Source organism: Nanorana parkeri, unplaced genomic scaffold (assembly GCF_000935625.1).
Source record: "Nanorana parkeri isolate BGI_ZX_2015 unplaced genomic scaffold, ASM93562v1 scaffold516, whole genome shotgun sequence".
NCBI lineage: Eukaryota > Metazoa > Chordata > Amphibia > Anura > Dicroglossidae > Nanorana > Nanorana parkeri.
Genome location: NW_017306784.1, coordinates 794747 through 812787, shown reverse-complemented (window position 1 = coordinate 812787; position 18041 = coordinate 794747). Strand labels below are relative to the sequence as shown.

Sequence of the window (18041 nt, the reverse complement as noted above, 5' to 3'; positions counted from 1 at the left end):
TTCTCTTTTGACCCCTTTCCTGCATGATCAATTATATCCCTGGATCAACAGTCTATGGCAAGAGTGGACAAACTCCAGTTCCCTCCAGCTGTGGTGAAACCACAAATCCCATAATGCATCTGCCTCTGGTTGCCATGCCTGTGGCTGTCAGTCTTTCAATGCCTAATGGGATTGGTACTGCCACCACAGCTGGAGGGCTGGAGTTTCCCTACCCCCACACTACGCTCCAGCCGCCTTCTAGCGGTTGTGCAGTCAATACAGGAATCAGTCCACAATTTCTTGCATCTAGCAACCAAAGAAGTCAGGGTATTGCAGCACTCAGTCTGCTCCTTTTTTATTTTGTTGCCAACGATGTCATGACATAGTACATGAAGGCAACAGTTTCAAACCATCCCTACACGGTTCTTCCTCAAGCCCAAAAGTAATCAAACATGCAAGTTTCTTCTCATTGAAAGTAGTCTGGCACTCTGTAACCACTTGGCTCTTGCATTCCTTACATCTCTTTTCTTGTCTCGGTTGTTAGGCATAGCAGGATAATTTTCCACACACTTCATACTCTGCTTGTGAAATTCAACACATTCCATTAACCCTTTCCTAAAGGAGAACTATGAGGTGAGTGAAAATCGTTCATCCTCATAGTTCGAGCCGACGTGTGACAATGACACATATCGTCGCTCGCTCACTTCTCGATCATCTTTCTGCAGATAGGCAGAGCCAGATGTCATTCACGAAGCTGGGTGGATCTCAACAGCATTGTCGGGATCAGTCCCGGCTGCGGCGGTCTCAGTATACCTTGAGCTGTAGCTCGCGATATATGAGCTTTGGGTCACGGGAGGACGCTAGTATATGTCCTCCTGTGACCCTTAAAACAGAACTATGGGGTAAGTGGTTTTTCCCCATAGTTCTTAAAAGAAAAAATCTTATAGGAATAAATGTAGATCAAAGTCCACATTTATTCATTCTTTAGTTGTATTGTATTTAATTCAAGTATCCATTTCACTTCTCATTTTTTCAACATTAATTTCCTATCACCACCTCTCCATGGTTTAAGAATAAAATCAATCGACCTAAACCTTAACTGTGATATTGCATGCTTTATAATCAACAAAATGTCCCACCAATGGCAATGCTACTCTCTTGTCCCTTATTGGATATTTGTGTCTGGCTAGGCGATCCTTTTAACCTCTGCGTGGTCTCTCCAATATAATCTAATCCACAAGAGCATGTAATAATATAAATAACAAATGATCTCTGACACATTTAATAGGTATGAGAGTTTCCTGATGTGGATGTAATAAGGATTCCCCTTCTGATCATTGCCGAACAGTGTATATAATTTAAACAAACAAGTGATCCAGTTCTCCTGGGCCCCCAAAAAGTCGCTTTTCTTTGTGGTATGAAATCCGATTTGATAACAAAATTTTGTACGGTGTAACCCCTTTTTAAAGGGCTGAATAGGGGGCATTCATGTATTTATGGATAATCGACCAATGTCTGAAGATAGCGCTAGGTCTTATTTTCAGGGTAGGTCTTACTTTCGGGGAAACACGGTACATGAAAAGATCCTCCTGAGACAATGAATGATATGTCACAAATGGTAACCTATTTTGTTCATATTTTTATTTCTGTCCCCTCATTTGATCAGAGCCCGGTCCTGTCTTTGCCTATAGCAGTGGTTCTCAACCTGTGGGTCGCTGTGCAAGGTGAGAATCTTCCTCAGCTCTCTCCTAGCGCAGCAGTGTCAGTTCTCCTGCCACGCCTCCAGATGTCGCTGCAGCAGTCATCCCTAAATTTTACCTTTGAGGGTCACCACAACTTGGCAAATGTTACCAAGGGGTCCCGGCCCTAGACAGGTTGAGAACCACTGCCCTAAGGAGAACTATGGGGAAAAGCTCTAACCCCATAGTTCTCCTTTAACTCTTCATCCAGCGGAGGAAGAACAATGTACGGTTCAAAACTGTTGCTTTCTTGTACTATGAACATCATCTTTCGAATAAGATCTTTGGAAGAGCGCTTGAAGGGAATTTTTTATGAAGTAGCAGCTGTGAATTATACACCCAATGCATATGCATGCACTCTCTGGCCACTTTTATTAGGTACACCTGTTCAATTCCTTGGGAACACAAATTGCTAATCAGCCAATCACATGGCAGCAACTCAATGCATTTAGACATCTATAGACGTGTTGAAGACGACTTGCTGAAGTTCAAACCGAGCATCAGAATGGGGAAGAAAGGGGATTTAGGTGACTTTGAACGTGGCATTGTTGTTGGTGCCAGACGGGCTGGTCTGAGTATTTCAAAAACTGTTGATCTACTTAGATTTTCATGCACAACCATCTCTAGGGTTTACAGAGATTGTTCAGAAAAAGAGAAAATATCCAGTGAGCGGCAGTTGTGTGGACGAAAATGCCTTGTTGATGTCGGAGGAGAAGGGATAGACTGGTTCGAGATGATAGAAAGGCAACAGTAACTTAAATAACCACTCGTTACAACCTAGGTATGCAGAATACCATCTCTGAATGCACAACATGTCGAACCTTAAAGCAGATGGGCTACAGCAGCAGAAGACCACACCGGGTGTCACTCCTGTCAGCTAAAAACAGGAAACGGAGGCTACAGTTCGCACAGGCTCACCAAAATTGGACAATAGAAGATTGGAAAAACATTGCCCGGTCTTGATTTCAGCCGCGACATTCAGATGGTTGGGTCAGAATTTGGCATAAACATGAAAGCATGGATCCATCCTGTCTTGTTTCAACTGTTCAGGCTGCTGCTGGTGTAATGGTGTGGGGGATATTTTCTTGGCACAGGCCTGCTATCATGTCAATATGGGCCAAAATCTCTGGGGAATGTTTCCAACACCATGTTGAATCTATGCCATGAAGAATTAAGGAGGTTCTGAAGGCAAAAGGGGGTCCAACCCGGTACTAGCAAGGTGTTCCTAATAAACTGGCCTGTGAGTATATGTCTCCAGCATATGAGGGCAAAACGGTAGAAAAGGCAAGCCGGCTATAATAAGATGAAGTATCCAAAAGATGGTGCATATTCCAGCTTAAAGCCTATCTAAAACCAAAAATGTAATGTTACTGCAGCTAACCAATTCTTAAATGAGGTGGCTGCATTAGTTTTTCATTGACATTATTTTCACCTGGTAATCTGATGTCCTGTTATTTTTTTTAACTTCCTGTATCTATAATTTTGCTAGACATTTTGGTCTGTTAGAGGGTTGAGACAAACCATTTAACACTGACTGGGGGTCTTGCAATGGTTGGCTTTTATTTTTTTATTATGGAAAACCTTTATCCTAAAAGCATAAAAAAAAGTTTCTGTAACTGCTTAAAAGGTGTTAGATGGACTTGATTAAACAATGAAATCCAAACTGCAGCTAACACCATCCTCCCCACAGGTTGACAATGCTGTTGTCCAAGGGTGTCTTCCCTAAAATAGGAATTGTTATTTTCAGGATCACCTATGTGGCTGTAACAGCCTTCCCTCTTCCATTTTTCTTTTGAAGGTTTTTCACATGATTATGGAGTACATGGATAGGAATTTGTGCCATTCAGTCAAAAGTGCATTTGGCAGGTTAGGTACTGATGGACGAATAGACTAATCTTGAAACGGGCATTTCAGTTTATTCTTAAGGTGTTTTGTGCAGGCCACTTGAGTTTCTCCACACCAGACTCGACAAACCATGTATCCATAGCTCTGGCTTACTGTACCGGAACATGGTCATGCTGGCGTCGGAAACCCTGTTTTAACCAGGTTGAACCAGGTACAATTGTGTAAAAATAGCGATCTCTGAAAAGGCTTGAACGCAATCATTTGGAGGGTGTCCACTTACTTTTGGTCATAGTGTACAGGAGTGATGGTCAGGTGTCCACAAACCTTTGGCAGGTTAGTGTATTAACACAGGATTTTTTTTTTTTTTACAAAAAACAGTTCAGCTGTATTAAATTTTTTCTATGTGTCTACATTTCTTCTTTAATGCTGTCATTTTCTTCTATTTCTGTTCTGCAACATTACATTTCTTAATTTTAAACAGTTTTCCAACAACCAAAAAGATTTTCAACTATCTACCAAATACAGGTATAAATGAGGTAGTCTCTAGTTGCCCTAAATTTTCATTTATGGGCTTTAAATGACTTTCTGGAATACAGATCCTTAAACTAGATTTGGTATCATGAGAGGGGCGTGCATACCTATATAAATTTGCAACAGTATAGTGTAATTTTACTAATATCTCCAGAGGTGTTCCACACAGAGGACTTGTACAGTGGCTCCAACAAATAGCTCTTTTTTCCCCTCATATTTTTAGATTGCGACAGTGTACAGTTAAAAGTCCTCCAAATACAGCTTTGTGATGGATCAAGCCTCACTTGACCTTTTATAAAGCATGCAGTGTACATGAACCATATTTACATTCCAGACATTTGTTTTGTTTTTTTAATTATTGAGGAAATTGCCAGGAGATGCAAACAAACATTGAAAGAAATGTAATCACGTACAAACATTACAAATGGTGATACCAATCCAGAATATATATCATTAAACAAACATAATCCACTACTAACACCTCTATATGAGGAATGAGAAAATGCTAAGCTTAATCAGGAGAACTACATGGTGATGGCATTATGTTGAGCATGCAACATTAGCTTGTAAATCACCTGGCCCACCTCCTAGATTTTATGTTTTTATAACAGTCAAGAACATACCAAAGAAAGAGAGAAGGATACAGATAAAACTAGAGAGCGAGAGATACTCTAATCTTTGTTAAGGCCTTGTAAGAAATGTTCCCTCTGGGGGAAGGGCGAGAGTGGAAAGGAAAGAATCTGAGGGGGAAAAAAAAGTAGGGGGATAAGGGCTTCAAACAAAAGATTGGTAGTCTGAAGAGAAGTGAAAGTCAATCCAGAAGGTCAGACTGAGCTTCGTCACAAAAACATATATTGCCTCAAAGCCTTTATTAGGGCAGACCTTTGTTAGGATAGACAGTGTTAAAATCTAGTTTACAGCTGATAATGCAATCATGCACATTACAGTACAGACAGGGTTAATTATAGAGTAAACATTCGCCTCCCTCCAGCCCCCTCCTTTAACATTACATAGGGGGAAGTTGGGTATGATTTTTATGCAAATAAAATGCATTTAAGATGTAAGCAGCATTTTTTTTTTTAAGTTCTGCAATGTGAATGGGAACATATAACAAATATAAAGTAGATGTTATCCCAATTTGGATGCAAAAAGTGGAACTACACTATTAAAACTTTATTTTATCTTTTTAATATAAGGAGGGACACTTCTTTTTTTTTTTTTTAAATTCATTCCCCCATTCTCTAGTTGCCCCCAAACCGCAAGTCCCCCTTTTCCCTGTGTGCAGGTGTTTCCATCAACTAGCCGGCTGCTGAGGGGACATCTGTGCATGCGCGGGCATATCCGTGAATCCTATCTCTCCTCAGCCCTCAGTACTCTCCCCCACATTCAGGAAGTTTGGGGAACGCGTTGCATCTTCCTGGTCCCGACAGAGGAGACAAGCGACCACAGGTAAGTGTGGGGGGGGGATGGAGGTTATAAAAAGGTACTGGGCTTTTTTTTACCCTAATGCAGAGAATGCATTAAGGTAAAAAAAAATGCCAAGCCTTTTGTACTACTTTTAAGCTTACATGACATGTAGGTAGCGTGTTGGTAGTATTACACTCTCAAAGTGAAATAGACGGGTAGATTTCATTTAAAATAAAAATGTGTGTTCCTAGATATTCTGCTTCTGATATATGAATTGTCAAGTCCTTGAATCAGACATGTCTCAGTCTACCTCTGATCTAGAAGAGAAAATGTTCAGAAAGTTGTTGGTAGGTTGATTGTTGATGGAACTGCTGGTTTCTGCTCTCATAACGAATGCAGTACCAGGTTGTATCCGCTACCAGAAGGGAGGGTTCTCTGGCAGCTTGAGGATATTTACTCTTGCTTGTCTAGAGGAATTGTTCTAACATGTGCAAGTACTGAACGACTGAATATCTGCCCTGTCTGAAACCACCCCTGGTATGACTAATAGTATGTTGTAAGTAAACACTACAGGGTAGGGAAACGCGTCCAGTACGGCCTTCACCAAAGTAGGTTAGCATTTCGGACTTTTAGTTTAAGGTGCCCATACAACTGCGATTTTTCGTTCAGAAATCATCCACAAACGGTCTTTTGAATGAAAATCAAACAGTTGATGGGACAATTACGTGTGTTTTGTTTTTCTTTGTTTGATCGGGTTGGAAAATCTGACTAAACGAAAATCTAAAAGTGGGGTTTTTGTTCGTCAAAAAGCTGCAAGAAAACCGCACATGCGCAAAAGGAAATAATTTCCATCGTCTGTCAAAAATTGGTTGGTTAGTATGGCTAACCAACGATTTCGGAAATCGACATTTCACTATGCTTGATGGGAAAATCTAGATATAATCGAACGAGGGTTTGTGTCAAACAAAAATTGTACAATGTATGGCCACCATTAGACACGATACTATTGGCAGTAAGCAAGACTGCTGTTTTTAGATATTGGCTTTAGAATTGTTTTCAGTCTTTAAAATGGCTATAAATGAACACCTCCTGGGGTGTTGCTTTTCTAAGTGGAGTGTCATTTGAATCAAAATAATGTACCAGACAAATCTGTAAAGACTAGGATACAATTGCAAAAATACAGTCTGCTTACATTTACAGTGTAGTTATTTCTAACTTGATAGCTGTCCTTTTAAAAAAAAAAAAATACTATTTTATTGTGTATCAAAATCATGACCATGATCACTGATCAGGCATGATGGCAAAACATAGAAATAGAATAACATTTAAAAAATATATATTTCTCTGCTTCCTTGTGGTGGGTGATATTTTTTTGTTCTGTTTTAGTCTTTGGCGTATTTCTGTTTTCTTGACAATCAGAAAAAAAAAAGGTGAAAATAGCAATTTGAAAATGAATAAATTCAAGCTTTTTTTTGTGTTGTTAAATGTTTACTATATAAAGTAAAAAGCCTGTTTTCTCTTTCATTTATAAATCGTAGCAAATAAAATTGTCAGAACAGTACAAAAAAAAACCAAATGACACATTTTTGAAAAGTAGATTGCTAATATCTCATGTTTGCAGTAATCCTCCAACTATTAACTTGTCCTTTTTTAAGTTGTATCCATCTTTTCTTAGTATTTTAAAGCCGGGACTATGATGTTTATTTAAAAGTGACCATAACAAGACAACTGCAATAAAATGAGAAAACCGAATAAGTTTAGACATATAGCATTTTGTATACAGTACTTGAAACAGTTGGAGTCTTGTGTCAATTATTGCAACTGTATTTAAGTGTACATGAATGATGTCAACTTTGAAAATAAAAAGTATTCAGTGTAAACATTTAATTGTATCATCAATTTCTTTTCAGAGGTATCATGTGGAGATCTTGGCACTCTAGCAAATGGTCTGATAACTTATCAAAGTACGGTGTTAGGCGCAACAGCCACTTACAAATGCAACAAAGGGTAGGTTTACATATTATATGGCAATATATTGCATGTGTAACGAGCCCCTGCTCGCTCGGTTCCACTCTCCCGGCACTCCTGTGCTACTATTGGATCAGATGTCAGACCGCAACGCCTGATTCTTCGATCGTCCGATAATCCGGGATTCGAACTACAGCTATGTGCCGTTCGAATCCAGTTGTGATAGCTCAGAACAAACACCAGGCAGACTGTATGTAAGTTCCAACAGGGATCTCCTTTATTGAATGCACACACACACACTTTTATACACCACAGTTTGAAAACCCCACCCAAACAACCACTTCCTATTGGCCATGCAAACGAGGACTTGAAACAGAGTCAGCAGGGATTGGTCCGATAACTTGAATGGGAGGGCTGATGTGTGGCCATGCAAATGAAGGCTTGAAACAGAGTCAGCAGGGATTAGTCCGTCTGCTGGGATAATCCATTGTCATTAACATTGGGTTTCCAGAGCCATTATTGAATTGTGAAATTGGACGGCTGTAGGGCCAGGCTAACCCGCAACAGCCATCCATGGGCCCCGGACACCCAGTTCAACCCAACAAGGGGGTCTCCATAATCCTAGGTCCGTAGTCGCTAGGAAGGAGGCTAGCCCTCAGGCTCCTCCAGCAGCCCCAGTGACGGTTCAGTCCGTCACAGCATGTAATAAGTCTTTTTTTTGTTTAATCGTTCTGCTTTCTATTGAAAGTAATTAATAGTGGCTGGGATAAAGCGTCCATTCCTAGATCTACATCTTTCACGGTAGCCAAGTTCCACTGATTTTGTAGCCAAGCTAACTGAAGTTTGGTGCTTTTCCCTCTTCAGGAGATGGCTATGAGACAAGGGGAGCGATGCTGTTCTGCACACAATGAGACATTTTCTGTATTGAGCAGGCACACACCTGTGTGGTGTTCTGTCTGTTGACAGACTGGAGGATCTGAGCAAACCAAAGTAACCAGAAGGCTAAAGGATCTTGTTGCAGGAGTCCATAAAAAGCCCATATTCTGCCCATAGATAAGTTCACCTTTGCTTGAGAACAATTTTCACTTCTAAAGCATTGGTTGGATGTTATCACTTAGACATTTGGGCATTCATATTCCTATATCCAAAGGTCTTCATTTAACTAAATGTTGTCCCTTTAATGAAATATAAAAGACTAAAATACATGCTTGGGATAAACTCCCCTGGAGTGTGGTGGTGCATATCTCCTCTAAAAAAATGAATCCGTTATCAAAAATCCTATACACATCATGACATTCCCCAATACATATTGGAAAAATGGTTGTCTCATTTACCCACTTTACATCTTAAAGCGGACCTTTATTACACTCAAAAATCAAATTCTACCAATGCATCCCTCTATGTCTGATGGTTGCTAAATAGCATAGACATGTCGTATGTAAAATGCTGTGATTCTGAAATACTTACACTTGCAGGACATTCACTCCCTGCTTTGAAAGGGCAAAATGACTTCAGTTTGCCAAAGCAATGCACACTGGGATTGCCTTGTCATCAGCAGAGCATTGCTGGGAAATCTCATCTGTAATCTCACGAGATCTCAGGGAAAAGCATTTCCCTCCCCTGCGATAATGTGCATGGTTATGTCTTTTTACTCCCTTGTAGAAAAGCCATAAACTGCCCAAGTATCCCTGATCACATGATATGGCTTAACAAAGTAGTAAGTGTCTAGTCACACATTATACATAGGCAGCTAGACCTCTTCATACAACCATAAAAAAACAGATGTTACCTTCCTAACTATTATTTCTTCTGCTATCTTTAATTACGCTCTGCACACCAAGCCTACATTGCCCAATGCACTACAAAATCCTTTAGCTCCCCAGCTTCCTTACAATCTAATTGCCTAATAATCCAAAATGTCTAATCCTTAAAAACATGCAAAACCTCATGTTGAGCATATAGAGGATAATACATGGCAAAATAGAGTATGCTGGTATCTCCAGGGGTTATCATTCCATATGTTAATGGAGTGCAAAAGATCAAATTTGCTCCTGTGTAGAATATACACTTGGTTCTAAAGATTTAAGACCCGTTGTTTCTCCAGATGAGTCTTGTCACGAGCCAGATGTATGCATGTGTGTTAGAACTGTCAGCAATTTGCTAGCTATTGGAAGCAAATAATTACTTGCAAGTACTGATAAACTGTATAATTTGCTTGCCTTGCTGTTTACCAGAGAATATTTATGTAGGAATACCAATAGTGTGTATTACTGTAAAATGTTAAAAGTAGCATGTAGAGTGCAGAAGTTAGGACTATGTAGCATATAGAGTGCAGCAGTGAATATTATGTAAAGCTGGCAATAAACAGATTGAATGTTGTCTGTTTCCTGGTGGATCAGCCAAAATTCTATCTTTGGGTGACCCTGATCAGTTTCCAGGACCTCCCCCCTCGAGTGTGCTCCAGGACTATTCCTACTCCGCAGGTCCAGCTTCCAGGTCTAACCTGTTCCATGGTATGCTGCTTTACATTGAAGTGTCCATGAGCCTACACTTTTTCGGTAAGCAAATCTCCTCCCACTGTGTATAGAGTGCAGTGGTCAGGATTTTGTTCTGTATAGAGTGCAGCAGTTAGGACAATGTAATGTACAACATTGCATACAGTGCAGTGATCTGAATTTAGAAAGTTTGGACTGTATATTACACAGCACAACTTGCAGTGTACAGTGGTCCAGGAGTGTCCCCTTGTAATGGTGGTCAATGTTGATTGCCACCTCAAATGCTTGTGTTTGTAATCTGCCTTTGTACGAGTGGTCAGGAAATATAGCTGACTTAGTGTAGCTTCACCTATTGCAACCCCCATTCCCTTAATGCAAGCAGGCTTTCCAGTACTTGGTACCAGGAGTACAGATGTCTGCAGAGAATAGCTTGAACAGGTGCCTCGGCAGAAACATCAGCAGCAGGATCAATACAGGTAGCAGGCATGTGGTCAGCAAACTAAAAAATGGATGGTCCAAACAGCAGGCAGAAATGTGGTGTATAGACAGGCAAAATGACCGTTCTAGTAGCAGACAGAGATGTGGTAGGTATACAGACAAAGGGTTGGTCCAGGCATCAGGCAGAAGCATGGTCAGATAACAGGCACAGGGTGGATACACAGAATATCGCATATGGGCAAATGGCCGCTAGTCCGATGTGTGAAAACGTATAGCAAGTGTTGTGCACAGGATCAGTGAAGTTTAAATGGGAAAGACCAGGACAAATCCGAGCTGTAGGGTGGAATAGCAGAGGATGTTACTTGGCAACCAGGACACTGAGAGACCGAATATTGGGCATACGGCCCAAATGCAGGCGTCTGCAGCCAATGGGAAGCCAAGAGTAGGATCCTGAAGTGCACCACACACTGACCTGTACAAGATGTTAAGTCTTGTGGTGTGTGGGTATGTGTGTGCCCTCTTGCATTTGGTGTTCAATGGTCATTGTCCTCCTTTCATTGGTAATCCATAGAAGCTTGAATGTTTACTTACCTTAGAGAAGCTGCACAGATATGATGCCACTTCCTCCCACCTCCCGGATCTCAGCTGAGGGACATTCGGCCATTGCAAGCAGCATTTATCTTTATATTCCCTCCACTTGGTGCTGCAGGAGTATCAGCTAGTCATTCAGGCAGTCAGAATGTCATGCTCTGCTAGTGGACTCACTGAGGCACATGTCCCCTGCACACAGGTCTAGTAACATGTGTGACATTGTCGGCCTATAACAGTAAGTACCTGCACAAGAACCTTATGGTAGGATGACCAGGTATTATTTTAATGAAAGCTGCAGATTAAAAAGTCTGATAAGCAGCAAAATATTCAGCCTACTGGCCAGCTGTGAGGCAATTGGAGTCTGCTTAGCCCTGCAGGCTGGTCCAGCACAGTCGGCATGCAGCCTTTCTAAAGCTGGCCATACACCTATAGATTATCTGCAGATTTTCAGATGGAAAAAGTGCAACAGATTCCTCCATCTACACTAAACTGTGTGGATAGAGAAATCTCCCACTGGGACAAGCTTCAGTATCTTGTTCAGTGGGGTTGACTAGTAAGATACTGAAGCTTAGCCCAGTGGGAGATTCTTCTATCCACACAGTTCAGCGTAGATGGAGGAATCTGTTGCACTTTTTCCATCTGACCATAGCAAATCTGCAGATAATCTATAGGTGTATGGCCAGTTTAACGCACACTGCTCATCCCAGAAAAAAATTAAATTCTAAAGTACAGGTGTGGAAAGAGTGTGACCAGTGCTTAATCACCATGATATTGCAAGACAGACCCTTCACTAGCTTATCTGATAAAATGCAATAGTCTAGGGGGCAGGTAAACCCCATCCACGACTCTGCACCGGACCAAACCGGGCTGTTTGTCACATATGTTAAAGCTTATATAAGATTTTCCTAATTGGTTTGTTTATATTTTATAAAGGCTACTTCTTATGTGATTTATATGTGGTTTTATTTCAGGTATGCCTTGATTCCATTGGTGAAGCTTAGAACATGTCAACAAGATGAAACTTGGAGTGGTTCAGTTCCTTTTTGTGGAGGTTTTTGTTTTTTTATGATTATGATTATGATTGTTGGTTGTGTTAGTGTTATTTCTCTAAAATCTCTGCTTTTTTTCCATAGCAATATGTGAAGAAAACCCTACCACACCTGCTTTTGCATTGCGTGATGAAACCTCTGCGAAGTCTGAAATTAATTTTAATGGTACAGTTGTGCATTTTAAGTGCAAACGAGGGTATACTAAAAGTACTGATAAAGAAAGCACAATAATCTGCAGAGGCCATAGCTGGTCAGTGCCTGATGAATTCTGTAGACGTAAGTGTTTTGTTTATTTTCTTTTTCCCTTTCCTATCTTAGTGAATTTATGTTGCCTAATAAACATGTGTAATTGGTTGGAATGGAAACATGGCATTTTCTTGCTTGCAGGTATATCTTGTGGGGATCCAGGGAAAATACAGAATGGACATGTGTTGGTTACAGACTACCTATTTGGCTCCAGGGCAACATACACCTGTGAAGAAGGGTATTATTTCTATTTTTAATAAATATAAGCCTAAATTGTGAATATTTTTTAATATAAAATTTAAAAAAACGTAAATATTATTCTGCAAGATAACACAAAGATACATTCAAATATACACTGCCTGTCCAAAAAGTCACTTACTCTAATATTTCATTGGACCACCTTCAGTTTTGATTACAGCACGGATTAGCTGTGGCATCATTTTAGATAAGATTATGCGATGTCACATCATTTATTTCCATCCAGAGTTGCATTAATTTTTCACCAAGCTTTTAGTCATGATTGGAGAGTCGGACCACTGCCTAAAGTCTTCACCGGCACAGCTCAAAGATTCTCAATAGGGTTAAGGTCTGGACTCTGTGGCAGCCAATCAATGTGTGAAAATTGACTTTTCTCACATTCATTTAATTTAGTTTCTCACTACTATTAGGCACAACATGCCCATTCAAAGACACACAGAAGACAGTCCTGCTACTATGGGGTGACCTCAGCCCATAATCCCGTAATGGCTCTGGTGGCATTTATCTTGCATACCCAAATGGAACTGACACTTATAATCTGGAACCAGGACCCCTATCATTTTAGGGTCTTCATCTGTGGCGTAAATTTCAGCTCTGCCTAGGCGGTGCCAAGGCCTCCTCTATGTCCAGAATTACTTCTGCATCCAGGGACTTCCTAGCCATTTGTGTCCAGCTACTGGATCATTCTGCCTGTAAGGGTTCTAAGCATATTCCGGCATCATCCCCAGCAGAGTCTGACCTTTCTGTGACCAGCTCTGCAGCCCCTGTTGTCATGTCTGATTCAGAAACCCACTAGTAGGGAGATACCTTTTTTTGGGGGGTAACATCAGTCTCTTGCTGTTGACTTGGATATAAAAGGAGTTGGTTCAAACCTATTGAAGCAGTGCGTATAGCCCAGTATTTGTAGGATGAGTCTTTAGAGCTGCTATCCCTTTAAATACTTTTCTGCTAGACCTGCTGTTTGATACCTTCCTCTATTCATCCTAGAAACACCCTGAAGTGTTCTAGGCAACATCAGAGAATGTGGTAGAAAAGGGATTCACTAATAGGTAGTCTAATGTGGATGCTCCAGTGATCCGTTTTAACATAGATTGCACTGGAGGGGGCAATGGTATATTTGCTTTGGGGGATTTCAAAGATGGTTGAATTTTCTCCCTAGATCCCAGTTTAAGGTAACTGGTTTGGCCCTCCATCCTGTGTTGGCGGTAATACTTTTTGGCGGTGTAAGACCTTCACCTACAGGGACGCTTGAGAATTCTCCCTGTGATGGTATGAGATACCTGGTCCCTATGCTGGACAACACTGATGATGTTACTTTCAACCACACCTTCCTTTTAGAGATACCGCTTTTGCCTTCTGGGTCTCTCCATCCTTTGGTCTCTGTTCTGGGGACAAAGATTTGCGCACTTGAGTGTGGTTTTAACTCCTGCAGGCAGGAAGAAACCATTGCTGGAGGGCTTAGTGTTCCCTTGGATTGTCAACCAACAGCTCACAATGCATCCCTGCTGCAGACACTCCCTGTGGGATATAGCATGCGTCCTCTGTGATGTTCCCTGGGTTGTTGGTCTTTCCCCTGTCCTATAGGGGACTTCACCTCTTCCAGTTCAGATATGGGCATTAGTTGTTCTGGTTGTTGCAGATGACTCCTGGTTCTATCTTGGGTCTGTTGGTGTCTGTTGCCCATCTTTCCATTGAAGTACTTTTGGATGTCCAGACTTTTTCACAATTCCTATGTTGCTTAATGGATGATAAAGAAAATATGATTTTTGTACATGTGATCTTTTGAAGGAGACAGGTCCCACCCCTCTGTATTTATTTCCTTTTATGTATGGCTTGCTCACCAAACTGATGCATGACAGTAAAAGCAAGGTTACATGGGGGCTTGCCTTCAACAGTTTTTTCAGTTTGCCAGTGTCTAAACCTGCTGTAGGTGGCAATATAACAAGACTGTTTTAGAATTCCTGTCCAAGAAAAAGATTTTGCGTAAATACATTTCCAAGAAAGATTTTACGGTAATGTACATTTACCAGTAGCTGCCTCATTTCCCACCCTCTGCTTATACTCGAGTCAATATTTTCTCCCAGTTTTTTGTGGTAAAATTAGCTACCTCGGCCTATATTCGGGTCGGCTTATACTCGAGTATATACGGTACCAAAATCTTATTTCTATAGATTACACGTCACATTGGAGATGTATAAAATAGAAGATGCAACTTGCATGCTTTTTTTTTTTTGTACAAAAAGCCGCATATAATTTTTTACATTCTGTATGTTGTCACACTTCAGATATGAGAGGAGCACAACTCGGGAATATAGAGAATGTCAAGCAGATGGAAAGTGGAGTGGGGTGATTGCCTGCACAGGTAAAGCCATAACTGTAATACATCAACCCAAATATCTTACCTTGCTTGCATTAACAGTAATTGTTTTAAATGCAAATAGGCTGTACACTCTGCAAGATCATTTTCCTTAGCTTAGTGAATTTTGTGAAAATTGCCTTTACGAAGAATACCGTCACATGCAAGAAATATTTAAACGGGATTTTTTGCTTTCACATAATTGGAGAATGGAAGTCAGCAGAGCTTCAACTCGTTCACTAAACTAAGGGGAAATTCCATGAATCTGATCTGCTAGGTAATATTTCTGCAAAATCTCTTACTAGATGGAGAATTGTTTGAAAGAAAGACATTTTGTCTGGTTTTATGTTTACATCAACCAGTAAAGGGGTGGTAATCACTTCATGGAGTCATTAGACCTCGTTTCTGCTTGCTGTGATCTCATTGGTCTGGTGCCTGCCGTGTTTTCCAAGAGTATAGGAATTTGTATACTTGTCAGTACCAGCTATGGGGGTTAGTGCCATCATGGTGTACTGCAGACTTAATAAAAACTTTTATAAATGACCCCCTTTGTGTGTTTCTATGTATTCGGTTTATTTTGGTCTTTTGACATAAGTAATCTTTTTATATACTTAGCATTGCGGTTTTCTCTTTAAGACCCATTTATTCTGTTTAACCATGTTACCACAGCACTGTGGTCATGCCTACATTTGCTGCAGTGCATTGCGTCACATCTTTCCACTTGAAAGAGCACTCATTGTTTCCCCTTATAGCATATTTACAAAGCGCTGAATGTGAAATTTGCCAAACATTCATTGGTGGTGAATCTCTGTATATTAAAACTCATTCATCTGCAGTAACTGTTTGATAATTGCCGCATTCACTTCTTTGTAAATATGCCGTTTGGTCTTTTGAAATCCTAGCAATACTTCTAGTATTATATACGGCTGTATTTCAGGACAATTTATAGCAGAACTCAAGCTAAAACTTTTTTTTTTTTTTAATTCTTTGAGTAAAAGAGGGTTATAACCCGCCAGCATTTTACATTTTTTTTGCCATCCAGGGAGAACTTCTGGCTAATAGCCGCAACAGGAAGTTGTAGGAAATTCCTCCAAAGGGAGAGGAGCCCTTGGTTGTCTGCAGGGTCAGCCGAACTAGTGTCCCAATTGGAAGATTTCCTGTGGACAACGTTGGCATCATATAAATCTAAATTCTATGCATTAAAAACAGAGGTGTTGGTCGCATAAACTTTCAGCAAATCTATGTGAAAGCCACACTGGCCTGTCAAGGCCGTTCTGTACCGTGTGGTCCCTAATCTAACAAAGCTCCCAACCTGTGACATACACACCAAAAAATAGATTAAAGTGCAGGGACACACCAAAAGTCCAGCACAGCACACAGGCAGCTGAAGGGTTAATTGCGTTAGCCGTAACCTGCTCAGCCCCCCTTGCATTCTAGAACAAAGCTCAGTACAGAGAACAACTTTCAGAATAGAGCATGTATTGTGCAAGCAGCAATTTAAAGAAATATAAGTTGTGCTATGTGAATGAGAAACATGTAACACATTTAAGAAAGGCATTATGCCAATTTGGCTCCAAAAGTGTCTGCCCGTGCGTGCCCGCTAGGGGGCGCGCGCAAGCAGAAAAAAATGCCGTCTGGCGACAGCAACCCGCCAGTGCAGCAGTGCCGTCCGTCCGTTTTTCTACTACGGGCGGACGGCAAGAGGTTAAAGTAGGGATGCGCTGGTATATCGGCCGCTTAAACATATCAAATGCCGAAAGTGCAATTGTTTTGGCCGATATAGCGGTACATCCGTGATTTCTCTCCTCCCCGCTGGGACACAGAGAAACTGTCATGGGAGGCCGAGTGCTGTGGGAGGAGAGTGCTGTGAGCAGCCGGCGTCTCTCCTTCCCGCACCGCTCAGCCTCCTGTCACAGATCAGGAGAGTGGCAGTATGGGTGGAGACCGCCCAGCCTCCTGTGACAGCCAATCCAGGATGGAGAGTGGCGGTGTGGGCGGAGACCGCTGTCATTGATGTCACAGGAGGCTAAGCTCTCCCGTACCGCCCTGCCCAGCCTCCTGTGACAGCGTGTCAGGAAAGAGAGCGGGTACATACACTCCAGGGGTGTGGAATTCCTATCGCCTGACGCCCGGGACATGCAGTTTCGGGCGCCGGGCGAGTAGTTTTTTTTGTACACTTAGCCCCGCTAACAAGCAGAGCTAAGTGTGGAGCCGCCGCTCGTTTTCAAGTGATCTGATCATTTATCAGATCACTTGAATTAAACGAGAAGCGATTCTGTCCACACCGCCCCCCGTGGTTTTCGGGATCCCCCGCTCCTCAGGTGGACCCGAGACCACGGAACATGAGCTCACCATAGAGCCCGCAGAGCAGACGAAAAACGTCCGTTTTTCGTCTGCTCTGTGTTATCACTGAGACCGTGGCGCTGTGATCACAGCGCCACCTGTCTCAGCTGTCAGGGACTACACAGAACATCAGTTCTGTGTTGGAGGGCAGGTTCCATAAAGAGAACCTCTCACCTCCAAACTATCACTTAGAGGATTTTAAATCCCCATGTGATAGGAATAAAATTAGGTGGGGGTAAAAAAAATTTAAAAAAAGTTATAAAAAAGTAAAAAATAATTAATTATACTAAAAAAAAAGTGACAATGTAAAAAATAAAATAAAAAAATGAAAACCAACCCCGATGCCCCCGCCATCTGCATGCAAATAAACGCACGCATAGGACATTGTGTGTGTGCGTTGAGTGCTGCCACCATTTCACTGTGCCATGTTGTGGTAGCGAGGCAGCAGAACACTCTCACACGCACAATGTGTATTAAAGGGCAAGTTCACTTTCCCAGGTAATATGGGAAAATGGATTTACCCGATCAAATCTGGCCCCCGTCTCTCCCAAAACCCCCCACCCCCCGGCTATACTTACCTTTCGGCAAACAGTCCTTACCCTCCGCCGGTACAGGTGTACTGTCCTTACCCCGTACTGTGCATCGCAGTCTTGCCCTATGCATTTTGAATGTCGCTCGCAAATTGCAAGCACTCATTGGTCAGCATGGTCTGGGGACCACGCTGACCAATGGGAAGCGCTATTTAGCACAGACCAATACAGTTTTGATTAGGGATGCACAGATACAGAGTATTTGG

At 41.6% G+C, this 18041-nt stretch overlaps 1 protein-coding gene and 1 long non-coding RNA gene across 2 annotated transcripts in view; both read left to right on the top strand.

Annotated features, from left to right (window-relative positions):
* The window catches only part of LOC108790949 (complement decay-accelerating factor-like), a 21600-nt gene extending 13137 nt beyond the window's left edge, over positions 1 to 8463 (top strand). The window contains exons 9-10 of the mRNA XM_018561312.1: positions 7412 to 7508; positions 8436 to 8463. Of these exons, the coding sequence (XP_018416814.1) occupies positions 7412 to 7508; positions 8436 to 8463 (125 nt within the window). The remainder of the gene's footprint in view (positions 1 to 7411; positions 7509 to 8435) is intronic.
* A 3741-nt stretch (positions 8464 to 12204) lies between these two features.
* On the top strand, positions 12205 to 14890 carry LOC108790957. Its single transcript, XR_001941472.1, has 3 exons — positions 12205 to 12318; positions 12430 to 12526; positions 14832 to 14890. It is a non-coding gene; the product is annotated as an uncharacterized LOC108790957 (long non-coding RNA).
* Positions 14891 to 18041: the final 3151 nt, after the last annotated feature.